Genomic DNA, 22,141 nt, shown 5'->3' on the forward strand with positions numbered 1-22,141 from the left:
ATCATTATCTGGCCAGGCACAGTGGCTTGCACCTGTAATCCCAGCACTTTGCAAGGTCAAGATGGGGGGATTGTTTGAGCCCAAGAGTTCCAGACCAGCCTGGGCAACATAGGTAGACCCCGTCTTTCCAAATAAAATAAAATTAGCCAGGCATGGTGGTGCATGCTTGTGGTCCCAGCTACTCGGGAGGCTGAGGTGGGAGGACTACTTGAGCCCAGGAAGTCAAGCCTGCAGTGAGCTGTGATCATGCCACTGTACTTCAGCCTGGCTGACAGAGCAAGTGTCTCAAAAACAATAATAATAATAAATTAAATTAAATCACTATTTTATTTCTTTTTACATCTACCCACCCATAAGTATAATCTGATACAATGAATTACTGTCATACTAACACTTTATTTTTAAGTATTGTAATCTTTTTTTTTCTTTATTTGCTAGGCTCACCCTGTAAGCCCCAAGAACCAATGTTAGTAACCTGGATTATATTAATCCATATTTTTCTACCTATACATATATTCCTAATCAGAGCTATACATATACAGACATAGATACGCACATGCAGGCACACACAGACGGTTTTGTCATCTCTATGCTTTTCTGCACCTGTGTTTCTCACTGAGCAACACTTTACAGCCATACCTCCAAGGCATTTGGCTATAGATCTCTATTTCCTTCCTTTAAATGACCGCATCACATTCTTTGGTATGGATCATCATAATGTAACTCACTATTCTCTTGCAGATGAGCTTTCACTCTGTCTCCAGTTTTGTGTACTACAGACGGCGCTGTCATAGACATCCTTGTACTTATGTTTTCTATGCTGATAATTTTGTTTCTATGGGAGAGAATCCCAGGAGTGGAATTGCCAGACCAAAACATATTTGTATTTTTCAAGTTTTAACACTTGTTGCTAGACTGCTTTTTTTAAGGCAGTAAGAGTCCATGTTTCCAAAAGAGTTAATATTTTAATGGAGATAAAACAAAATTGTGCTTAGAAGTTAGGGAGTCCATCATCTTTCTGTGACAATGCCACCACTCTCTGTGAGACCTGTAAATCCAACCAGTCCTTCTTCCCTGTTCCTTCCCTTGGCCAGCCCAGCCACTCCTGCTAAAGCCTGAGACTTTCTAGGGTTCCACTGATGGGGGTCACTATGCCCTGAACTTCTGCATTTATATTCTAAAGCTGGCTACCATAACTTTTCCAAAGGAGGAGTTGCATGGCTTTCACCAAATTTCCGTAGTGGTCCATGACCCAAAAAGCGTTAGGAGCCACCCATCTAGAGTCTGATGGACGACAAGAGGATATTGCTTACAACATGATTTCATTTTGCCAAGGAAAACAAGAAGAAGAAAGTTGCTTTTATTGGAGAAGTCTTTCTGTGTCCATGAAGCAATCAAAACCATTTTCGATCCACATTATTTTAAGAAGGAGCAAGTTCTATAAATAGTTGACAAAAGGGCACAGGTGTTGGGTGGGGAAAGAAAAACAGAAAGAGCTACTTCCAAACAAGGTAAAGGATCCTTTCTTATTCGACATATTTCTCAGAGAATTTGGCATCTGATCCATGGAAAGAGGAAAAGAGTCACTTTTGGGTTTCTTTCAAAGAAAGGGTAAACATTTCAGTGGAGAATGAGAGGAGAAAGTCAAATGAAATACAGAAAAAAAAGAAAAACTGTTTATAGAATTTGGGAGAATATATTTTGAGGGGACCCAATAAGCCCCTCTAAGTCGGGGCTCAGGTCTTTCCTCCACTCACCCCCTCTCCCCAGGGCCGCTGGTCTCTCGCCTCACACAACCCCCACCCAAGAGCAGGCAGGGTTGGGCCGAAGGAGGTGTCCATTAAATGCAGATTAAACCAATATATAATTAAAGCACCTTATACAGAATAAGTTACAGAAAGTATGGAGGGTCCTGCAGTGAGATTTCTTTGTTGGTAAAGGTTTGAAACCAACAATACCATGGTCTTTCTCTATTTGTAATTTATGCCAAGAAAGAACTGGAAAAGCATCTGTCCAGCTGTCAGAAAAGTGTCTTGTTCTTCATTCTTACGAGACTCTTGTTTTTTATGAAACTACCTTCCATTCTTTCTACTTCATTTCATACATTATCACCCTTATCATCCAACGGCACAATATCATCCAGGTGATTGCTTAGCGTGGTTATTTATTAGCAACCATTAAATTAATAAGATCACTGGTCTCTAGTTTAAAATCTACAACAAAGGACAAAGATGAAAACAGACATAAAAAAATCCTTAAATTAATGAACAAAATACACACAGTAAAGCCATTCTAGAGGTTTTTTTTAAAAATCAGTATTAAGGTTCTACAATTGCCTAATTAAAAATAGAATAGAATTCTTGGCTTTACTATATTTCACTTTTTTGGTTTAAGTAAATCACTTGGAATTGGTATATTTAGCTGTCTGGTGTCTAAAATACTGTGTGTTTAGGAAGCTAACTCAGTAGCTAAACATGCTTATTAAATTTCCCTTAGAAGACATTCACAGATCATGGATTCCTGTAAATAAGAAAAATTCCACAGAAATAGGAACTCAGTGTCAGTCAAAAGGGGTCCAGAGCAGTTCTACCAGTCAGGATCAAATTTGTGTCACCTTAATTTCTGATTTAGCATCATCGTGATCCTTGACCTCACCAAAAATCAAGACAGAGGGAAGGAGAGAGAGAAGGAAAGTCTAATTGCTCTCTTCCAACATTTTGTAATGAGAAAAACTCCATTTTACAAAGCACAACCCATATTTTGGAGGCCCAGGTATCTCATTTCAGAATACAATACAATTGTCCCGAATGGAAGGTTTTTTAAAGTATGATGTTAACATAGACAGGGTCTCACTCTGTCACCCAGGCTGGAGTGCAGTGGCATGATCATAGCTCACTGCATCCTTGAACCCCTGGCCTCAAGCGATCCTTCTGCCTCAGCCTCCTAAGTAGCTGGGGCTACAAGCATGAACCACCATGCCTAGCTTGTTTATTTTTATTTGTTAATTTTTTTGCAAAGACAATGGTCTCCCTATGTTGCCTAGGCTGATCTTGAACTCCTGGCCTCAAGTGATCCTCCTGCTTCAGCCTACCAAAGCATTGGGATTATAGCCATAAGCTACTATGCCCAGCCTGATTTAATACTTTTAAAGCATTCTCCTGGATAGATAGGCTATATATTCAAATGCCTAATTCAAGGGCCAGTTACCAGATTCTGACCACTTACTCATAACAAATAGCCTAGAGCCTGCCCGCCCAAAGTACAGCTCTCACACCTCCACCATCAGCTCTGGAAATGATAGAAAGGGAGGTAGGGTAGGCCAGGAGGGAATCAAAGGACCAACTTTCCAGGCCTTGGGAAACAGATGAAAAGGATGCAGGTCATTTCAGGAGGGATGAGAGTAGAACACCAGGTCCCTGTGATTAAAGGCTCAAAAACCCAGTGGTGACACAAAAATCAAAACATCTTGGTTATTTTCCTGTCTCCCACTACTGACATTTCTGTCTCTTACATCATTTTATCCAGGATTAAAATGGCGGGGGGTGGGGCGGGGCACAGGGCGGGGATCTGACTTACGGGAAACTGTGAGGATGAGAGAAATCGCAAAGGTCGGAGGTAACATCTGCTTAGCATGCTGTGCTCCCTGAAGGAAACGTACCACATCCAGTGAATTCGTCCCCTTTGAAGTTCTTACTCACATTCACCCATTCCTATATGTGAAACATAACCTCTCATCATTTACATTGCCTCAAAACCTTGAAAAGAAACATGCTGAAGCTTCTCCCAATGAACTTTTACCAATTCATACATGAGAAAGTGCTTACTTGGAGAACAAGAAGCATCACCATGGATCAGAAGACAGCATCAAATGGTGGAAAATCAAAAGGGGGAAGTGTAAAGCTGCCAAAATTAGGTTCAAAGAAAAGAGAAAGTTAGAAGGCAAGCATAAAAGGTTTCTTGTCCAAGACCAGCAGAACCCAATAAAAACTGTCTGGAGAAACAGTGTTTGTGTTTAGAAGTCTGAAGTTGTCCAATGAGACAAGACATAATAAGAGGGCCAGCCGCAGTAGCTCATGCCTGCAATCCTAGCGCTTTGGGAGGCCAAGGCGGGCAGATCACTTGAGGTCAGGAGTTCGAGACCAGCCTGGCCAACATGGTGAAACCCCGTCTCTACAAAAAAAACAAAAATTAGCTGGGTGTGGTGGCACATGCCTGTAATCCCATCTACTCGGGAGGCTGAGGCAGGAGAATCGCTGGAACCTGGGAGGCGGAGACTGCAGTGAGCTGAGATCATGCCAGTGCACTCCAGCCTGGGCAACAGAGCGAGACTCCGGCTTAAAAAAAAAAAAAAAAAAAAAAAAAGAACTCAATAAAGAGCAGAGTCCCCTAGCGTTAAAAAATGGGGAACAATGAATATACATTTGGAAATGGGATCCAGAGCTGAGCAGGACACAGCAGACTGTTCTAAGATTTTATTATGCATCTGCTGCAGAAAGGTATACAGGCCTCCAACTCCCCAAAAGTGCCTTAAAATATACTTAAAATACACTCCATTCTCTCTGCAGGTCTTGTTGCAGTTTTAACTTTTTCCTATTTTTTATTATTATTAATATTATTTTAGATATAGGGTCTCACTCTGTCACCCAGGCTGGAGTGCAGTGGTGTGATCGTAGCTCACTACAACCCCAAATTCCTGGGATCAAGTGATCCTTGCACCTCAGCTTTCCAAAGCACTGGGATTACAGGAGTGAGCCATCAGGCCTGGCCTACTTTTTATTACGTTATTACCACCCTCTCCCCCACTAGACCATAAACCCCCTGAGAATAAGGGCCTCATCTGGTTTCACTCACTGCAGGATATCCAATTACTGACACACAATTGGCATTCAGTGGCAAATGAAATTTAGGTCAAGTTTATGATCGGGCAATCATACAGAGTGGGATTTGAAACTTATGGACAATGCTATCCAAAATAGCTCTCCAATTGTCTTTGGACAGTCAATGGAGTTCCTCAGTCAGGGATTCATTGCTTTGAAGGAAGTCAGACTTCAGCAGACATACTTTAAGATGCAACTCCCACCTGAGAAAGGTTCTGCTTTAGGTAATACTTACCAGTAAGGTCCACCTTACTGAATGGTTAGGTGACAGATAACTGAGAGAGAAACCCTCTGGAAATGGAATATAAAATAAGAAGGTTCAGAAACGTGCCAAGGGCAAGCCACATTACCGCCTTCTTGAGCTTCCAAAGGTTTATACTAAACACGTGCCTTCATTTCTCCCAAAAGATGTTTAACTATTATGTTCCCTATAAAAAAATCGCTTTGCCTTCTCATCCTTACTACTGTCATATATTGTACTTCCTATGAACCATGTTTTTATGACTCTGCAGAAACCTGGAAGATTAAAAAAGAATCAACATAGATTACAAAAGAAAGACTCAAAGTTTCCAGAATGATTTGCATTCTCTCCATTATCATTTTCCATCTTTCATCGTATCAGCCCTCATAAATTACACACACTCCATTTAAGAGCACAGTGAGCCCCAAATCCCTCTTATTTTCAACATGATTGCAAACAGCTAAGCCAAGCACATAATAGCTAAGCCAAGAACATAAACAACTAAGTGGGGAGTAGCTATCGTTTTGTCTTCATTTTAAGCAGCCTGTTTCAAAACTATGCTCTACAGAAGCCCAGGTTTCCTTAAGGCTCTGGGGTTGGGAAGATGAGCAGGGTCAGGGCGGGTTGGAGATGCCAGGGGCTTGCCCCCTCCCCTGCTTCAATCATGACAGTTCCATGTTGTTGTCTTCTCAGTGGGAGCTCCCACTCAGAATTTCATCGGAAGAACCATTTCAATGGCTTTGAGAAGTCTCCAGACCCCTGGTTCAGAGCATCCAAGCATCTATGCCTTCCCTTCCAATAAGAGTGTGCTACACAGCCCAAAAAAGGAAACGCTTTCTACCACATGATATTAAAATAATCAGTAAGCTTCTTTTTCTGTTTTTTGGGTTTTTTGTTTGTTTGTTTGTTTCTTAGAGTCTTGCTGTGTCGGCCAGGCTGCTGGAGCACAGTGGTGTGATTACAGCTAACTGCAGCCTCCAACTCCTGGGCTCAACAGGATCCTTCTGTCTCAGCCTCCTGAGTAGCTGAGACTACAGGTAGGCACTATCATGCCCTAATGTTTTACAAAATGTTTGTAGAAACAGCGGTCTCCCTATGGTGCCCAGGCTGATGTCAAACTCCTAGCCTCAAGCAATCCTGCCACCTCAGCCTCCCAAAGTACTAGGATTACAGGCATAAGCCACAGCACCTGGCTAGAAATTTCTTTTTTAAGGGGCTTTTCATCTCACCTGGATGTTTTAAGTTTAGGGATCACCCAACTTATAAGAGTTTGTGTTCCAAAACTTTTGTTTCTAAGTCAGGGCTTTGGCTCTCACTTTCCTAAAGAAAATGAGGTGAGCCAGGCCCAAGGCAAGCAGTAAAAGCCTGACGCCCCCCACAGCTGAACTATAATGTTGCTGATTCCACCAGAAGCAGTCTTACTTTTGCTTCTTGTTGAATGGACTACTGTGGGCCCGTTGGGGCGTCTAACCACTCTTTATCCTATTTCTTTGAAGCAGTTCATGCTGTGATGTGTGATCAAAAGGGAACTAGTGACTACAAAAGGGCTTTCCCTTCCTCTCTTCCTCTTGACTGCCAAGGTCCAGGGCAGTCCACATCTACTGCAGTCAGGGGCTGGCCGAGTGGATGTTCACCAAGTGCTGGATAAAGCCTGTGAACCACTGGCTCTAAAGAGCTACTCTTGGTTTGTTTGTTTATTCGCAGTATTTCATAAAATTTTCTTATGACAATCTGGCACCTGATATAGATTCCAAAAAACCTTGAGAGGATTTAGCATTTAGATTAAAAATATTCACAGTGTTTATAACCCTCTCAAGAGGAGAGAAGGGGGAAATAAAAAGAAAAGAGAAAATTTTTAAAGAAAGAGATAACAGTGGGTAACTATAAATAACTTTCTAGATTGGATTAGAAAATAATTTTTGATTTTCTTTATGTTTGGCTCATTTGGTAAGCTAATGAACTGAAAGAAGTGAACTGGTTTTAACCACACAATTCTAAAAGATTTCGGAATTTGAAAACTTGGAGCTATGAATAGATGTGATTCATTTAGCACCACAAATGATCAAAACAAGCCTATAAAATATTAATAGTCAATTTTCCACCAAAACCAGTGAGCTGTTCAGAATTCCAGATATCAAAACTCTAAGGAAATGCTCTCATGCAGAATCAAATCATTTAATAGGCCAAAATGGATTCCAATGCCATTACTGAGTATCACCATTAGGATAGACGCCTATCCAGGTTTTTGCAAAAATGGAAATATTCCTACATTAGTGTTCTCACCTCTCACCCAGAAAAAAAGAAATCATAATGACTTCTTCCTACTTATACTTAATGCCAAATTCTACCTTTACATATACTACATCATCCCTTGTATTACAATTCTTTGCTTACAGATCTCTTCTAGGTGCTTTCTGAGCAAGGGGACCAGAGTACTGGTGAAGAGTGTGGACATCGAGGGCTCAGAGATCTAGGTCCCATTCCAAGGGCCTATTCCATACCAGCTAAGTGTGAAAGGGCAAGTTATCGAAATTCTCTAAAGGTTGAATGTTTTATCTAAATAGAGATGATACTAAACACCTGTATCACTGAAGCTGTTTGTGATTAAATAATACATGTAAAATTACGTCCTTGGAATACAGCAGTGCTGTTGATGATGATGATGTCTTTATATCCCAGTGCACAGAGTAGGTAGTCAATACGTGTTTTTTGAATTGCATTGAATTTCCCCATGTTGTCTGCTTGATGGAGCCCAATTGCTTCTAAAGAAGAGGACATTTGAGCGAAATCTTTATAAAGATCTGACGCCTTCCCCTGACTGCTGCTTGGCAATCCCACAGATCTTTGCACATCTCGCCATTAGCTCTTGTCCCACCAGCCTATAATTATTTGTATATGCTGCCCTTTGAAGCTTGCAGCTGGCCACATCAGGGAGAATAAAATCAGCCATTCATAAAACAGTGACCTTGTTTTTCTTTGCATCTCCAGAGTCAGACACATAATAGGAAAACAATAAATGCTTGCTCCTGGGATGTGCTGAAGGCATCTATAACCACTAACCGAGCCCAAAGGGTGTGGTGTGCCTTCGAAAGGGAGGGGACAGTGTTTATATCAGATTCTTTCTCAACCTTGAAGGCTCCATTCAAATCTCACGTCTAGCACAAAACACTACTGAGTCCAATCCACACTGATTCTTCTCTCTTTTTTTTTCCCCCCCGAGATGGAGTCTTGCTCTGTTGCCCAGGCTAGAGTACAGTGGCACGATCTCAGCTCACTGCAACCTCCACCTCTCATGTTCAAGCAATTCTGCTTCATTCAGTCTCTCGAGCAGTTGGGATTATAGGCAGCCGCCACCACTCCCAGCCAATTTTTGTACTTTTTGTGGAGATGAGGTTTCACCATGTTGGCCAGGCTGGTCTCGAACTCCTGACCTCAAGTGATCCACCCACCTCGGCTTCCCAGCCTGATCTTTCTCTTTTTCAGTCCTTACAACAAATTAAATATAGTCATTCCAAGATGTGTGTTAGTCCTCTTTGCTCAGACACCTTATAAATTTATGAAGGGAGGAGAAACTAATTATAAATTATTTTGCACAGTACCAAAGCATATCACAGGCAGGAAATGTGTATTTGATTGCTTGATTTACTTCTACGTCCAGTGTGTACTTGTCCAGAATTACCTGATGAACCCTAACTTGACGAGAAGAAAGGCACATTGGATCTGCACAAAGCCAAGTTCTGGTATCCCCGAGGTGTGAACGAACAGAGGTGTTCTTGCTGGCCTCCGTAATAGTGTCTCTCCTTGGCCAGCACTCAATTTTTGTAGCCAAAACCAGTACACAAACACCAGCATTTCACACAAACTAAAAAGTAGCTCCCAACCATGTATTCATGGCATTGTTAACCAACAGTAAATTCCACTTGGAGATGATTTCCTCTAATTAAATGGACTGAGAAGTGATCCCAAGTCCCCCAGAAAGAGACTACAGGCAACTGCAACCTCCCCTGTGGTTAGATACACCATCAAGGAAATGATTCAATCCCAAGCCACTGAAAGTTGCCGGCTCTCATTACAAAAGAGCTTCAGGCCGGGCGCAGTGGTTCACGCCTGTAATCCCAGCACTCTGGGAGGCCGAGGCGGGTGGATCACGAAGTCAGGAGTTCAAGACCAGCCTGGCCAAGATGGTGAAACCCTGTCTAGACTAAAAATACAAAACTTAGCCAGGCATGGTAGCAGGCACCTGTAATACCAGCTACTGGGGAGGGTGAGGCAGAGAACTGCTTGAACCCGGGAGGCAGAGGTTGTAGTGAGCCGAGACCGCACCACTGCACTCCAGCCTGGGCAACAGAGCAAGACTCCATTCTCCCATCTCCCCCAGAAAAAGAGCTACAGACTGACATTTTCTAAGCCTGTTAGCTGAACAAGACTTTCCTTCACAAATTCTGTGCTTTTCCCTTTCACATACCAGGAATTCTCAGGGACCATCATTATCACCATCGTAACAAGCCTCCACAGTCATAGAATATCTTCTCACTTTTTGAAATGTTTTCACACCTAACTACCTCATTTAATACTTACAGACACCCTCAAGACAGATAGATAAGATGGACTGCCTCAATGTACAAACTGTAGTTTCTCTGATGTGAACAGCCAGTGAACAGATGAAAGAGGCCTACAACCACCCAGGCTCCCCTACCTCCACCTGCCTTCTCCCCTCTTCCCTCCTTACTTCACCACTGACCAATGGATTGCAATGTGGTTGCTTGCTCCGTGTCTTCCTATGGGGTGCCAGGAAAGACAGCTTCTTTGAAAGAGAGCACCCCATGTTTACTAAAAGATCGGGTGTCCCTGCAGAAAACCCTGCCACTCACAACCCTAGTCTTAACTGATGTGTTTCACCATATTGAAGGCAAGTTGCCATCTAACATGGTTGACCGAGAGCCAATTGTGGTGTTCTCATCTTTGTTCATGCTGTCAATGTGACATATGAAAGAAATATGAACAAAGTGACAGGACGAAAACAAAGCCCGTGGCTGGTGTGAGATACACAGACGGGGTGTTAGCCCCACACGCACTGCAACTGGGTCAAGTTAACACCTTGTTTTTCCCCACATATGCGGTGTGGAAAAGCTATTTGTAAAACGTGTTTAAATATTTAGGACCAAATAAGTCAAGATTGTTAGGAAACATCGACTCTGACCAGAACTCATTTACTCACCCTAGTCCAACGTGAATAACAAAACTGAGAATATCAGGACAATTCAAGACCGGGAACAATACAGATGTTCAACACTTTCACCCGGAATTCCCACACAGGCCTGCTTTCAGGCTTCACATCGGCTGGTGACCCAGCAGGAACAGTACGAGGACAACAATCTCAGAAGAGCAGCCTTGTGAAAAATCTTTAGTGCCAAAGGAACAAAACAAATCTTCTAGAAGTTACCTGACTCTGCAATTCACTTTGCTGCTTCAGGCGAAGATTTTCAGGAGTATCTGCCACCGTGGTGAAGGACTGCTTTGGGTAGTGTCTGTGGAGAAATTTTTTAAAAGGACATAATTAAAATATTGTGCTACAAAACAACACTTTCACACATACCCATTGTTTTGTGCATCCCTCCCTTTCCCCACTCTATCACAGCGGAAGAGGGACCTGAGCTTGGCTCACAACTTAACATTGGCTTCTCTTTTCTAAGGGCATCTTCACACATGCTCAAGATTCTCCTAATCTCCGCCCTTCCTCCACCCCACACACCCTTCCAGCATGAGTGCCAGCTCATCCATCCTTCCACCAAACTTCCTGACAAAGAACCCTCACCTCACTGTCCCTGCCCATCTCCTCTCCGACTCACTCCCCAACTCTATGACTGCCTTCTGGCTTCTGTTTCTAGAAGCTTCTCTTGCCCATTATAATGACTTCCTGTGGACACAAGCAACAGACATCTTGTAGTCCTCCCCTTGGGCGGCCTCCCTCCATCTTGAAATGTTCTTTCCCCGGGTTTACACACACCCCTGGCTCAGCTGCTCCCTCTAGTGGTTCCTTTCCTGTCTCCTGCTGGCTCCCCTAAGTGTGGGCATCCCCCCACTCAAGGTCCTCACCTAGGATCTCTTCTCTTCTCAGTCTACACCATCACCCAGGGATCACATCATTACCGCAGCTTTGGGACCTCTCTGCGAGCTAACTACTCCCAAGTCTGAGTTTCAGATCCAATAGCATTTCCATTTGCAGATTCCATACCCAGCACAACTCCACCAGTCCAAAACGCAGCTGTTCATCACCCCACCCCTCCCTGGATCTTCTTTTTCATTTATTATATTAGTGCCCCATTGCCCAAGTCAGAAAGCTGGGAGTAATCTAGATTCCTCACACATCCAATCGCTCGTTCACCAAATCTATTGATCTTATCTGCAAATGTATCTCAAATATTTACTTATATAAACGTATATATGTGTATATGTCTCCATCTTGACTCCATTTTTTAATTGTCTGCCACATTTATCGTTTGGGTGACTACAGCACCAGCCAGTCTTGCCCTTCTCATCTTAGAACAAATGTTCTCAAATGCAAATCTGATCACGTCACTCCCCTGAGTAAAACCTTCCTGTTGATCTTGGAATAAAGTCTGGCCTCCTGTCTAACAAGGCCCCCATGGCCAGGCCTCTGCAGACTTCTCACTGAGAACACTGCATGCTTCTGCTGCAGGGATCACTTCAGTCCCCGGAGTTCCCCCTTCTCGTTCCCTCTGCTCCCCTGACACGTTATTCCCCTTTCCTGGATAATCCATCCCTTTTCCCACCCCACTTCCCATTTTTTATAAACTGTGTTTATTTTTCAGGTCTTGCCTTAGATGTCACTTTCTCCAGGAAGCTCTCCTGGCCTCCCGAGTTTGGGTCAGGAATGGCCCTCGGATGGACTTTTCTGCCCCTGTGCTAATGCTCATCACGCTCATGGCTTTTCCTATTGGCAGGCCTCTGCCTCACAGTACAACGAAAGTCCTGTGGCATCAATGGTGGGCTGTCTTGTCCCTTGCTGGGGTACATTCCTGCCTATATCACTAGCACCTACTAGTGTCTGTCTCCTAGTGTGACCTTAATAATTACTCGTGGACAGAAGAAATGAAGGGATGGAGGGGACAGAACAACCACCCAAAGAGCCCAGCCTTGGCTACAGCCAAACCTCAGCGTGTCCTATAAGGCATGTCATCACATTTGTGCATGTTGGTCTCATGTTCACAGATGACCCTCCTGGTGGTGAGGAGATGGCATTTCCTCCCTCTGTGCGGGTAAAGACTCAAACACTGATTCAGAGCTGCCATCCCGTCTACTCACTGCTCCCATGTTCGGCTGGCGCTGAGGAGACAGCTTTAGCGCTGTGACCCCATGGCCACAAAAGCCACAGAGCTCAGAGCTGCTCCTCAAAGAACATCCTCTCATTCCCTCTGCTCCCTCTCTAACCCCTCTCCTTTCTGGTATCCACATGTGTCTCTTCCTGTGGCTTCTCAAACGTCCTCACTGTCCTCACTGTTTCAAACTCGACTCTCCTCGTAAAAGGTTCTTTTCAGCATCCCTGTCCCTGGCGTCTCATGAGAAGGCTGATGCAGTAATCATTTGTCAGTGCAGATAAAACCTACCCAAAGCACGCTAGCACTTCTGAAATAAAGATTAAATATTATAACTCCCATGGAGTCAGATTCATGGTAGGAAAATGTACATGCAAGTCTCATTTTTCCAGCATTCTTCAGGAATTCAATGTCCCATATAAGCCAATGTTCCAGGTAATTGGAGTTAACCCCATAACTGCTGGACTCATTTTAACTATTTTAATTAACATCCTTCAAAACCCTTTACATGATTTTCCTGCCTTCTTAGAGTATAAACAAACCTAGTTATATTTTTTCCTGATAATATAGGGTCATCTTAATAGATATTATTAGACCATGATATAAAGAAGTCATGCTTTTGAAGTTTATAAAGGTAAATAACCTAAATCATACAAGATGATTGTACTTGTATAACCGCTGGCCTGTCAGGAGATAATTTCTCACACACAGCACTCAGTTCTGCCTCGTCTTCTCTAGATAGTCAAGTTTGTTTAAAATGTTGGTAAATACCAGAGTTATTGATTCAAGCAAGTTAGTTCTGGCAGGTAAGGTCTTTTGCTCTCCTTATGCTGAAGTCAGACACAATGTTGGCCACACTCTTCCAAGTGCTACTTTTGAACTATGTTCCAGACAATAGACAGAGGAAGTTGGGCAGACAACTCTGATGTGTTATGTAATATTTGCGAGTTCCAGCTTGGAAAGTTGAACTTTACTGAACTTTAAAATGTAGCAACTACGTATGGCTGTATTTTAAAGCTATAGTAACAACTGAGCATGTTTTCTTGTGTTTTGTTTTACTAAATGTATTCTGTGGGATAAAGTTGCCACTGAGATTTTCAGGTCTCTATGATGTTTAATTTGAAAATTTTACATATGGATTTTAACCATTTTTAAACTGTAATTAGAATCCACTCTCAAATGTGTTACAGAAACTTTAGCCCATTGGAAGATCCCCTTCATACTAACTTACAGTTTCACTCAGTTTGGGGGCATGCTTTGGGGAACAACCTTCTTCTGCCATTTACATTTAATTTAAAATGGCTCACGCCTGTAATGCCAGCACTTTGGGAGGACGAGGCAGGTGGATCACTTGAGGTCAGGAGTTCGAGACCAGCCTGGCCAACATGGTGAAACCCCATCTCTACTAAAAATACAAAAAAAATAGCCAGGCATGGTGGCACGCACCTGTAATCCCAGCTACTTGGGAGGCTGAGGCGGGAGAATCGCTGGAACCCAGGAGACGGAGGTTTCAGTGAGCTGAGATTGTGCCACTGCGCTCCAGCCTGGGAGGCAGAGTGAGACTCCATCTCAAAAATAAATAAATACATACATACATACATACATACATACATACATAATAAAATTCTGCTTAATTATTTAATTAAAGAGCATCCTGAGATTAAAAAGTGAACTGTTGGAGGAGTGTGCAATTTGTACCTCTTCACTATGTGTGCACAAATTTCCTCCATGCAAGACAAAAATGAATTCTATTTGGATAGTAATGAACTTCACTTGGTGCCCATACCACTAAGTTTGAAGCATCATTTCAGGAAAATAATCAAATTGTTCTCACCATTTGACTTTGCAACGTGAAAGGGTGATAGATTTGAACTTATAAAATATATGCATATAAATAAAACACTACTTTGATATGTTTGGTATGAGCACCAAACAAAGTTCTATCTGGAAAAAATACTCTGGGGAAAAAAAAAAAATTGAAAAGCTTTTGCTGTCTTTTAGAAAAATATCCTGCCAACCTCATGATCAAAGTGCAAACTTACTAACAGACTATGCAAATGTACATTGATATCTAGGACTAGAAACAGATGACAATGCTTTGTACCTTTTCCAATTATCTTTTTAAATCCTAAGATTTAATGATTTTTTAATAGTGGGTTAATCAATATATAGCATAACTTTCTCTAAAGTGCATAACAGGAAGAAGGTATACAAAATTTTGATGTAGGAGAGAAAAAGTTCAATTTAGTATTAGTAACCAAAATAATAAATGCTGAGGGAAAGAAGGAATTTATACCTGAAACCACCAGGGGTCATGAGTACTAAAATGAATTAAAGAGGATTGGGGGATTCACATTATATTCAGAACTAGCAAAATTCAAGAGAATAAGATCTTCAAAAAAAAAAGAAGGCTTAACTGTAGAGAGAGTGGGATGGCCTCATGAGTTGAGACTATAAGACTCAGAAGAAATAAGTGTAATTACAGAGATGGCAACTCATACTGCCTTATATTGAAAATAAAAATTACAGTATCTGTAGGAACTGTTCAAACTCAACACATCTGAAAATCCCATCAAACACTGGATTTCTCAACATCATGTCCATGTAGTAATGTCCATCTAACCTAATCCAACAACACTCTACTCTGAAGTCACAATCTCGGCTTCCACTCACCCACAACTCCACCTCTCCAGCAAAAAAGAAAAAGAAAAGAAAACCAGATACAGAAATAAACTGGTGGTCCTCGTGTGATTATAGAAGAGAGAAGTCAAGCATCTAACACGAATCGGTGGCACCATACAAATAGTTCTAAAGCCCTTTCCAAACACCGCATTTAAAAGGTTGTGAAAGGTCTTCCTAAAAAATTGTCTTGAACAGAATTCTTAAGGAAAACAGAAGATTTCTCCACCAGGCCTAGAGGAAATATAACACTTTTTTCCTCCTCCATATTAAGAGTAAGAATGTAGGAAGACGACACAGGGCATGAGAAATGGATGTTCAAAGAGAAACAGGAAACAAGTAAAAACAAACAAACAAACAAACAAAAGGAGGAATGGATGAATTGACACATTCATAAGTTTCCTGGAAAACAAAACATAATTGTGGAAATATGACATGTAACGCATTCAGAGCTGGTTGAGAGATGTGGGGAACATGCTGAAATGTTTAGCATCATAAACAGAAGTCTCTTAGATGAGCTATGCAAGAATTGGCTGAAGTATGTGTATCAAGACTGAGCTGACAGTTGCAACAAATCCAGATTTCCATAAAATGCTGTATTAAAAATAAAGAGAGAGAGAATCAAGATAATAATAGAAGACTGCATCTGAAATAGCAAAGTTAGGTCACAGAAAGATGACTTCAAATTTTTTTTCTCTGTAAGATTCAGTTGTTAAAAATACAGGAAAAGTTATATGCAAATCACTAGACCAGAGCTCGTCAAAATGCAGGAAGCAACATAAGCAAATGGCAACCTCCATGGAGATGGGAATGAGAAAGAACATGACTGGGGAAAGCAAGAACCCAGAAAGACTCTCTTTTTATCCAGAATCCAGTGCTTATAGGAGCGAAGGAGTCAAAGTGCCTGGATTTGTACTTGGCTAGTCTACCTTCCATCTGTGTGCCTTTGGGTTAGGCTTCTTACTCTCTGGCCTCAACTTTCTCATCTATAAGATAAACATAACAATAGCACAGTTCAGGCTTGCTGCAAAATTCACACATGTAAATCATTTGAAACCATTTGTGGCTCATAGTAGGCACTCAAGAAAATGTCTACCATTAATTATAATATTATTATTACTATTACTATTAATACTACGGCTACTAACTACTGCTACTTTCTCTTTGCTCTCCTGCAAAGTAATTTAACCTCTGTGCTTCACGACCTTCATCTATATAGAGGGAATAAAATATTCCTGGTTCTCTCATGAAGTTGCTGCTGGAATCAGATGAAAAAAGATTTATAAATGGAAAACTACTGTAAATGTGAAATATTAGTGAACAACTCAGACATATAAAGCTAAGATCTTCATGGATTTATCTTCTGTAAATCCCTTGTTTTCATACTATCCTCAGAGGACATTTGGCAATAGGCAACGTCTGTAGACATTTCTGGTTGTCACATTTGGGAGTGAGTAGGGAGGGGAAAATACTACTGACATCTTGCGGGCAGAGGCCAGGAATGCGGCTATCCTACAGTACACTGCACAGCCCCTCCCTGACAGACTTATCCTGTCCCAAATGTCAACAGTGCCAAAGTCAATGAACCTTGTTTAATAGATATAAATCTCTAACATTATAGGCAACCACTCATTTTAAGACTTCTAGCTCTAACAAATCTCTAAACTTTGTTTTCATTCCTGTCTCCTGGTGAAATCAAACAGCCACGACACCCTCTTAATCTTTTGCCGTATTCTAAGTCAATTATATCCATCTCCATCTTCTCCCTCCTGAGCACTTAAGTCCACCTTCTCTGGCTTTCCATTTACCTGACCACTGTCGCATTTACACTCAAACTAGAGGATCTGACAGCAGAATTCAGATGTCAAAAGAATTTGTTGCTATATGATGATTTCCTTATGGGCTCTACGTGAAAATGAGTTAACATGGCGGGGCTGCATGCTAGCGTTTGAAAGGCGTGCTTACAAGGATGGCCCTTCTCTGGTTTCTGGGAACTTGAATTTGGGGAGGGTTTTCTACCATCATTAACCACCAAGAGTGGTTCACTGTGCTGAAGCTGTTTGTACAAACAGCTAAACACCTGCTTTCTTTGTGGGTGTCTGGAATTTGGTGATAACCCACTCCCCCTCTCCGCCACCCCTGGGCACTAAGTCTCTAAGGAGCTTCGCTGGTTGGCAGTGTTTGACGTAGGTTGTCACAATTCATTGCTGGAGGAGTGAAGCACATCCCGTGTGGCTCTGCTGGAACAAGCATCTCGTTTCCTCCTGACCTGTCCCCATGCATTTTACCTTTGCTGATTTTGCTCTGCATCTTTTCACCGTAACAAATCATGGCCACGTGAATAAGTGGGACTGTATGCTGAGTCTTGTGAAATCTCAGAGAATCATCAAACCTGAGGATGTTCTTGGGGACCCCCAGCACAGGCCCCTTTGTGCGTAACAAGCTTTCATTCATAAAGGAAGAGGTATACTAACACATTTAACATATTATCTATTTTTTTTAAAAATATACAACTTTATAGTTAAAAAAAAATTTCAAATACAGTCTCACTCTGTCACCTAGGCTGAAGTGCAGTGGCAGGATCACACATCATCACAGCCTTGACCTCCCGGACTCAGGTGATCCTCCCACCTCAGCCTCCCGAGCAGTTGGGACCAGAGGCAACTGCCACCATGCCCGGCTAATTTTTGTATTTTTTGTTGAGATGGGGTTTCACCATGTTGCTCAGGCTGGATCTGGAACTCCAACCACTTCAGCCTTCCAAAGTGCTAGGATTACAGGCATGAGCCTCCATACCTGGCCATATTTTTTAAGACCATTTAAAAAGCAAAAGTTCTAACCTCACATTATGAAACTGGCTTTTTTAGCTCCTCCTCTCTGAGTTAGGAAACAGACAAATCTCTTTGCTTGGCACCATGTTTCACACTCTGATTTTAACCAAGGAAGTCATTTTCCCCGAGGACCAAGACCATAACTAACTGTTAGGGATGCAGGAAGATGATAGAAGGTTTAAATGTAATTTTAATTATTCCTCCTAAGTCTGAACCACTCCATTTTGTGGCAACAATGATTGTTTTATGTCATTCAAAATTATCTTTAAAGAATGAGAAATAGGCCGAGTGCAGTGGCTCACACCTGTAATCCCAGCAATTTGGGAGGCCGAGGCAGGTGGATCGTATCACCTGAGGTCAGGAGTTCGAGACCAGGCCAATGTGGTAAAACCCTGTGTCTACTAAAAATTCAAAATTAGCTGGGCATGGTAGCGCACTCCTATAATCCCAGCTACTCAGGAGGTTGAGGCAGGAGAATTGCTTGAACCCAGAAGGCAGAGGTGACAGTAAGCTGAGATTGTGCCACAGCACTCCAGCCTGGGCGACAGAGCGAGACTCCATCTCAAATATCTCAAGAAAAAACAAAAAGGAAGAAGAATGAGAAATAAAACATTTAAAAATAAGCAGACTCTGAGAGAGATTACCACCATCAGGTCTTCTATGAAGCTACTTATTATAAAGGATACACTGTCAGGAAGAAACAAAATAATTCCAGAAGGAAAAGCTAAAATGCAAAAAAGGAGAGTGGCAAGCAAATAAAATGTAAATGTGCACACAGGCATGCACAGGCGCGCACACACACACACACACACATTGTGTGGAATAATAACAATGTCTACTATGTAGGATTTTTTTTTAAAGTCAAAGCTAAAATACTAGACAGTAAGTTGAGAGGGCATATGAGAATTAAAGTATTCTAAGATCTTTCTATTCTTCATGAGAAAGGTTAGAATATTATTGAATTTTAGATTTTGTTTAAACACATGCAATAACATTTTAAGTATAATCACAAAGAATGGAAATAAGATTACATAAATTCAAATCCTACAAAAGGGAAAATATCAAATTTTTTAGAAGAACCAAAAATCTAACTCAATATAAATTTTTTTAAAAAAAGAATGAAAACAGAGAGAAAAAGCATAGAATAAACAGGACAAATAGAAATTAAACAGTTGGAAGAAACAATTCAATAATCATAAAAATGTAAATAGGCAATACTTGCCAGCTAAAAGATTGACATTGCCATATTTTTTAATTCCACTATAAAATAGCTATACTAATATGAGACAAAATGCCTTTTAAAATGAGTGTTGCTTTCCTGCTCCCAACATGGCAGCCTCAGCAAAAAAGAAGAATAAGAAGGGAAAAACTATCTCCCTAACAGACTTTCTGGCTGAGGATGGGGGGACTGGTGGAGGAAGCACCTTTGTTTTCAAACCAGTCAGCTGGGCTGATGAAACAGATGACCTGGAAGGAGGTGTTTCAACAACTTGGCACAGTAATGATAACAATGTGTACAGGGCGCCTGCAATTGACCGTTCAATCCTTCCCACTGCTCCACGGGCTGCTCGGGAACCCAATATTGACATAGCCTTCTTCCCAAATCGCCCCCCTACACTGCTTTTCTACAGAACCTACCCTATGATGTGACAGAAGAGTCAATTAAGGAATTCTTTAGAGGATTAAGTATCAAGGCAGTGCGTTTACCACGTGAACCCAGCAATCCAGAGAGGTTGAAAGGTTTTGGTCATGTTGAATTTGAGGAACTGGATTCCCTGCTCAGTGCCCTGAGTCTCAGTGAAGAGTCTCTAGGTAACAGGAGAATTGGAGTGAACGTTGCTGATCAAGCACAGGATAAAGACAGGGACGATCATTCTTTTGGCCGTGATAGAAATAGGGATTCTGACAAAACAGATAAAGACTGGAGGGCTCGTTCTGCCACAGACAGCTTTGATGACCACCTGCCTAGAAGGGGTGATGATAGCTTTGGAGACAAGTTTCGAGACCGTTATGATTCAGACCGGTATGGCGATGGGTATTGGTATGAGTATCCAGATGGCCCATGCCAGGATATGGATCGATATGGCAGTAGGGATCGCTATGATGACCGAGGCAGCAGAGACTATGCTAGAGGCTATGATTCCTGGATAGGCAATGGCAGAAGGGCGTTTGGCAGTGAGTACCACAGGGACGATGACTACAGAGGAGGCAGGGACCGCTATGAAGACCGATACAACAGACGGGATGATGGGTCGTGCAGCTCCAGAGATAATTACTCTCAGGATGATTATAGGTGTGATGATAGACGGCCCCCACCCAAAGACCCAAACTGAATCTAAAGCCTCATAATACTCCTAAGGGAGATGATTCTTCTGCTAGTACCTCACACTCCAGTAGAGCTGCTTCTGTCTTTGGAGGGGCAAAGCCCGTTGATACAGCTACTAGAGAAAGAGAAGTGGAAGAACCGCTACAGAAGGAACAAGAGAAGTTGCAGCGTCAGCTGGATGAGCCAAAACTAGAACGACAGCCTCGGGAGAGAGACACTCAAGCTGGTGAAGTGAAGAAACTCAGGAACCGGAACGGTCGAGGACAAGAAGTGAGTCATGGCAGACTGGGACTTCCGCCACACCCGGCAGAAGTCAGTCAGACCAGGATGCAGGAAGGAGAGAGAGTGAGAAGTCTCTAGAAAATGAAACACTCAATAAGAAGAAAGATTGTCACTCTCCAACTTCTAAATCTCCCAAACCTGATCAGCCCCTAAAGGTAATGCCAACCCCTCCACCAAAGGAGAATGCTTGGGTGAAGTGAGGTTCTAACCCTCCTGCCCCATCTCAGAGCTCAGACACAGAGCACCAATACCCTACAAGTGGTGGGGGGAAAGTAACTCCAGCTCAACCGTCTGAGGAAAGACCAGCAAGGAAAGATGAAATAAAGTAGGTGGGATGAATGTCCCAAAAGACCACACTGGGAACTCTAGCCGTGGTCCAGGAGACCCAGGGAACAAAGACCACTGGAAGGAGTCACATAGGAAAGATGGCAAAAAGGATCAAGACTCCAGATCTGCACCTGAGCCAAAGAAACCTGAGGAAAACCCAGCTTCCGAATTCAGTTCTGCAAGCAGGTACTCTGCTCTCTCTGTTAATGGTGAAGATGACAACAAGGGAGAAGACTACACCGAATAGACCCTGACATCCTGTGCTTTCTCCTATTTTCTCTCCACCCTGGAACATTTGAGAGCAAATCAAACCTCTATGCAGACAAGACAAAGTAAAACTCATCATCTCCTGGAGACCTTTCTTGCCTTTAAAAAAAAAAAAGAAATTCTTTCGCATGCTTCTGCAGCCTTTAAAGTGTTGAAGTTAACTGGAGAATCACCAGCATAGCCAGAGAGAAAGAGACTACAGCTTTTTAATAGAAAAGTTGTTGTGCGTTGTGTTACCACACAGTTGCTGGTGTGATTAGTGCCTAGGGGTCTCCATTTAGCAGAAATGGTAATGACAGTGATATAGCATCTGGAATCTGGTTGGGCAGTAGGGGAGGAAGGTATAAGGAAAAATATGAGATTTCTACCTTTCAGTTTTCATCCTATTGTGGCGTATGTGATTTCTCTAACGTTATCTGAATAAATTTTCAACTCTTGGAAAGTAGATTTAGCCTTAAGCTGTTTTAATCTCCAGGAGGCTGCCAGCCCCTCCTCTTATTTAATTCTGAGTTTTGGAGGCCAGCCTAGGGGGAATTCCTTCATTTTCTTTTTACCCCCCAGGGGTGTAGTTGGGTGTGAGTCTAGAAGCCATAAAGAATAGGACTGCATTGGACCAAAATAAATGGGAAAATCGTGGTTTGAAAGGAAGCTTTGGGGAGGTGATGAGTCATTTTGCACCAGGCAATAGGTGAAAATTGTGACCTCCAGCAAACACATGAATGGTTATTTCCCGGAGCCGGAAGCACTTGGGGGTCATGGTAATTCCCAATGTTTTGTGTGTCCTGGTTTTACCCTTTCTAAACACTGTCTTTTTTGAAAGTTCAAATATATCCACATTCTGTTGAAACCTTGAAACTTTAAAAATTTAGACTCTTGTTGTCATCTTAAATTCTTCATGTTACTCTTAACCTCCCAAAAAGCAGTCTCTAGGTCACATAGATGATCTCTTGGGCATTTTCTCTCACAGCCATGGA

At 42.1% G+C, this 22,141-nt stretch overlaps 1 protein-coding gene and 1 pseudogene across 2 annotated transcripts in view; one reads left to right on the forward strand and one right to left on the reverse strand.

Moving 5' to 3' along the window:
• Positions 1–22,141, reverse strand: part of NEBL (nebulette) — a 380,625-nt gene that overhangs the window by 220,304 nt on the left and 138,180 nt on the right. For both annotated transcript variants that reach the window (XM_008002452.3, XM_037983388.2), the window contains exon 3: positions 10,562–10,646. In XM_008002452.3, coding sequence (XP_008000643.1) covers positions 10,562–10,646 — 85 coding nt within the window. The remainder of the gene's footprint in view (positions 1–10,561; positions 10,647–22,141) is intronic.
• Positions 19,295–21,284, forward strand: LOC140712487 (eukaryotic translation initiation factor 4B pseudogene; annotated as a pseudogene).

The sequence above is a fragment of the Chlorocebus sabaeus genome, chromosome 9, assembly GCF_047675955.1.
Source record: "Chlorocebus sabaeus isolate Y175 chromosome 9, mChlSab1.0.hap1, whole genome shotgun sequence".
Taxonomy (NCBI): Eukaryota; Metazoa; Chordata; class Mammalia; order Primates; family Cercopithecidae; genus Chlorocebus; species Chlorocebus sabaeus.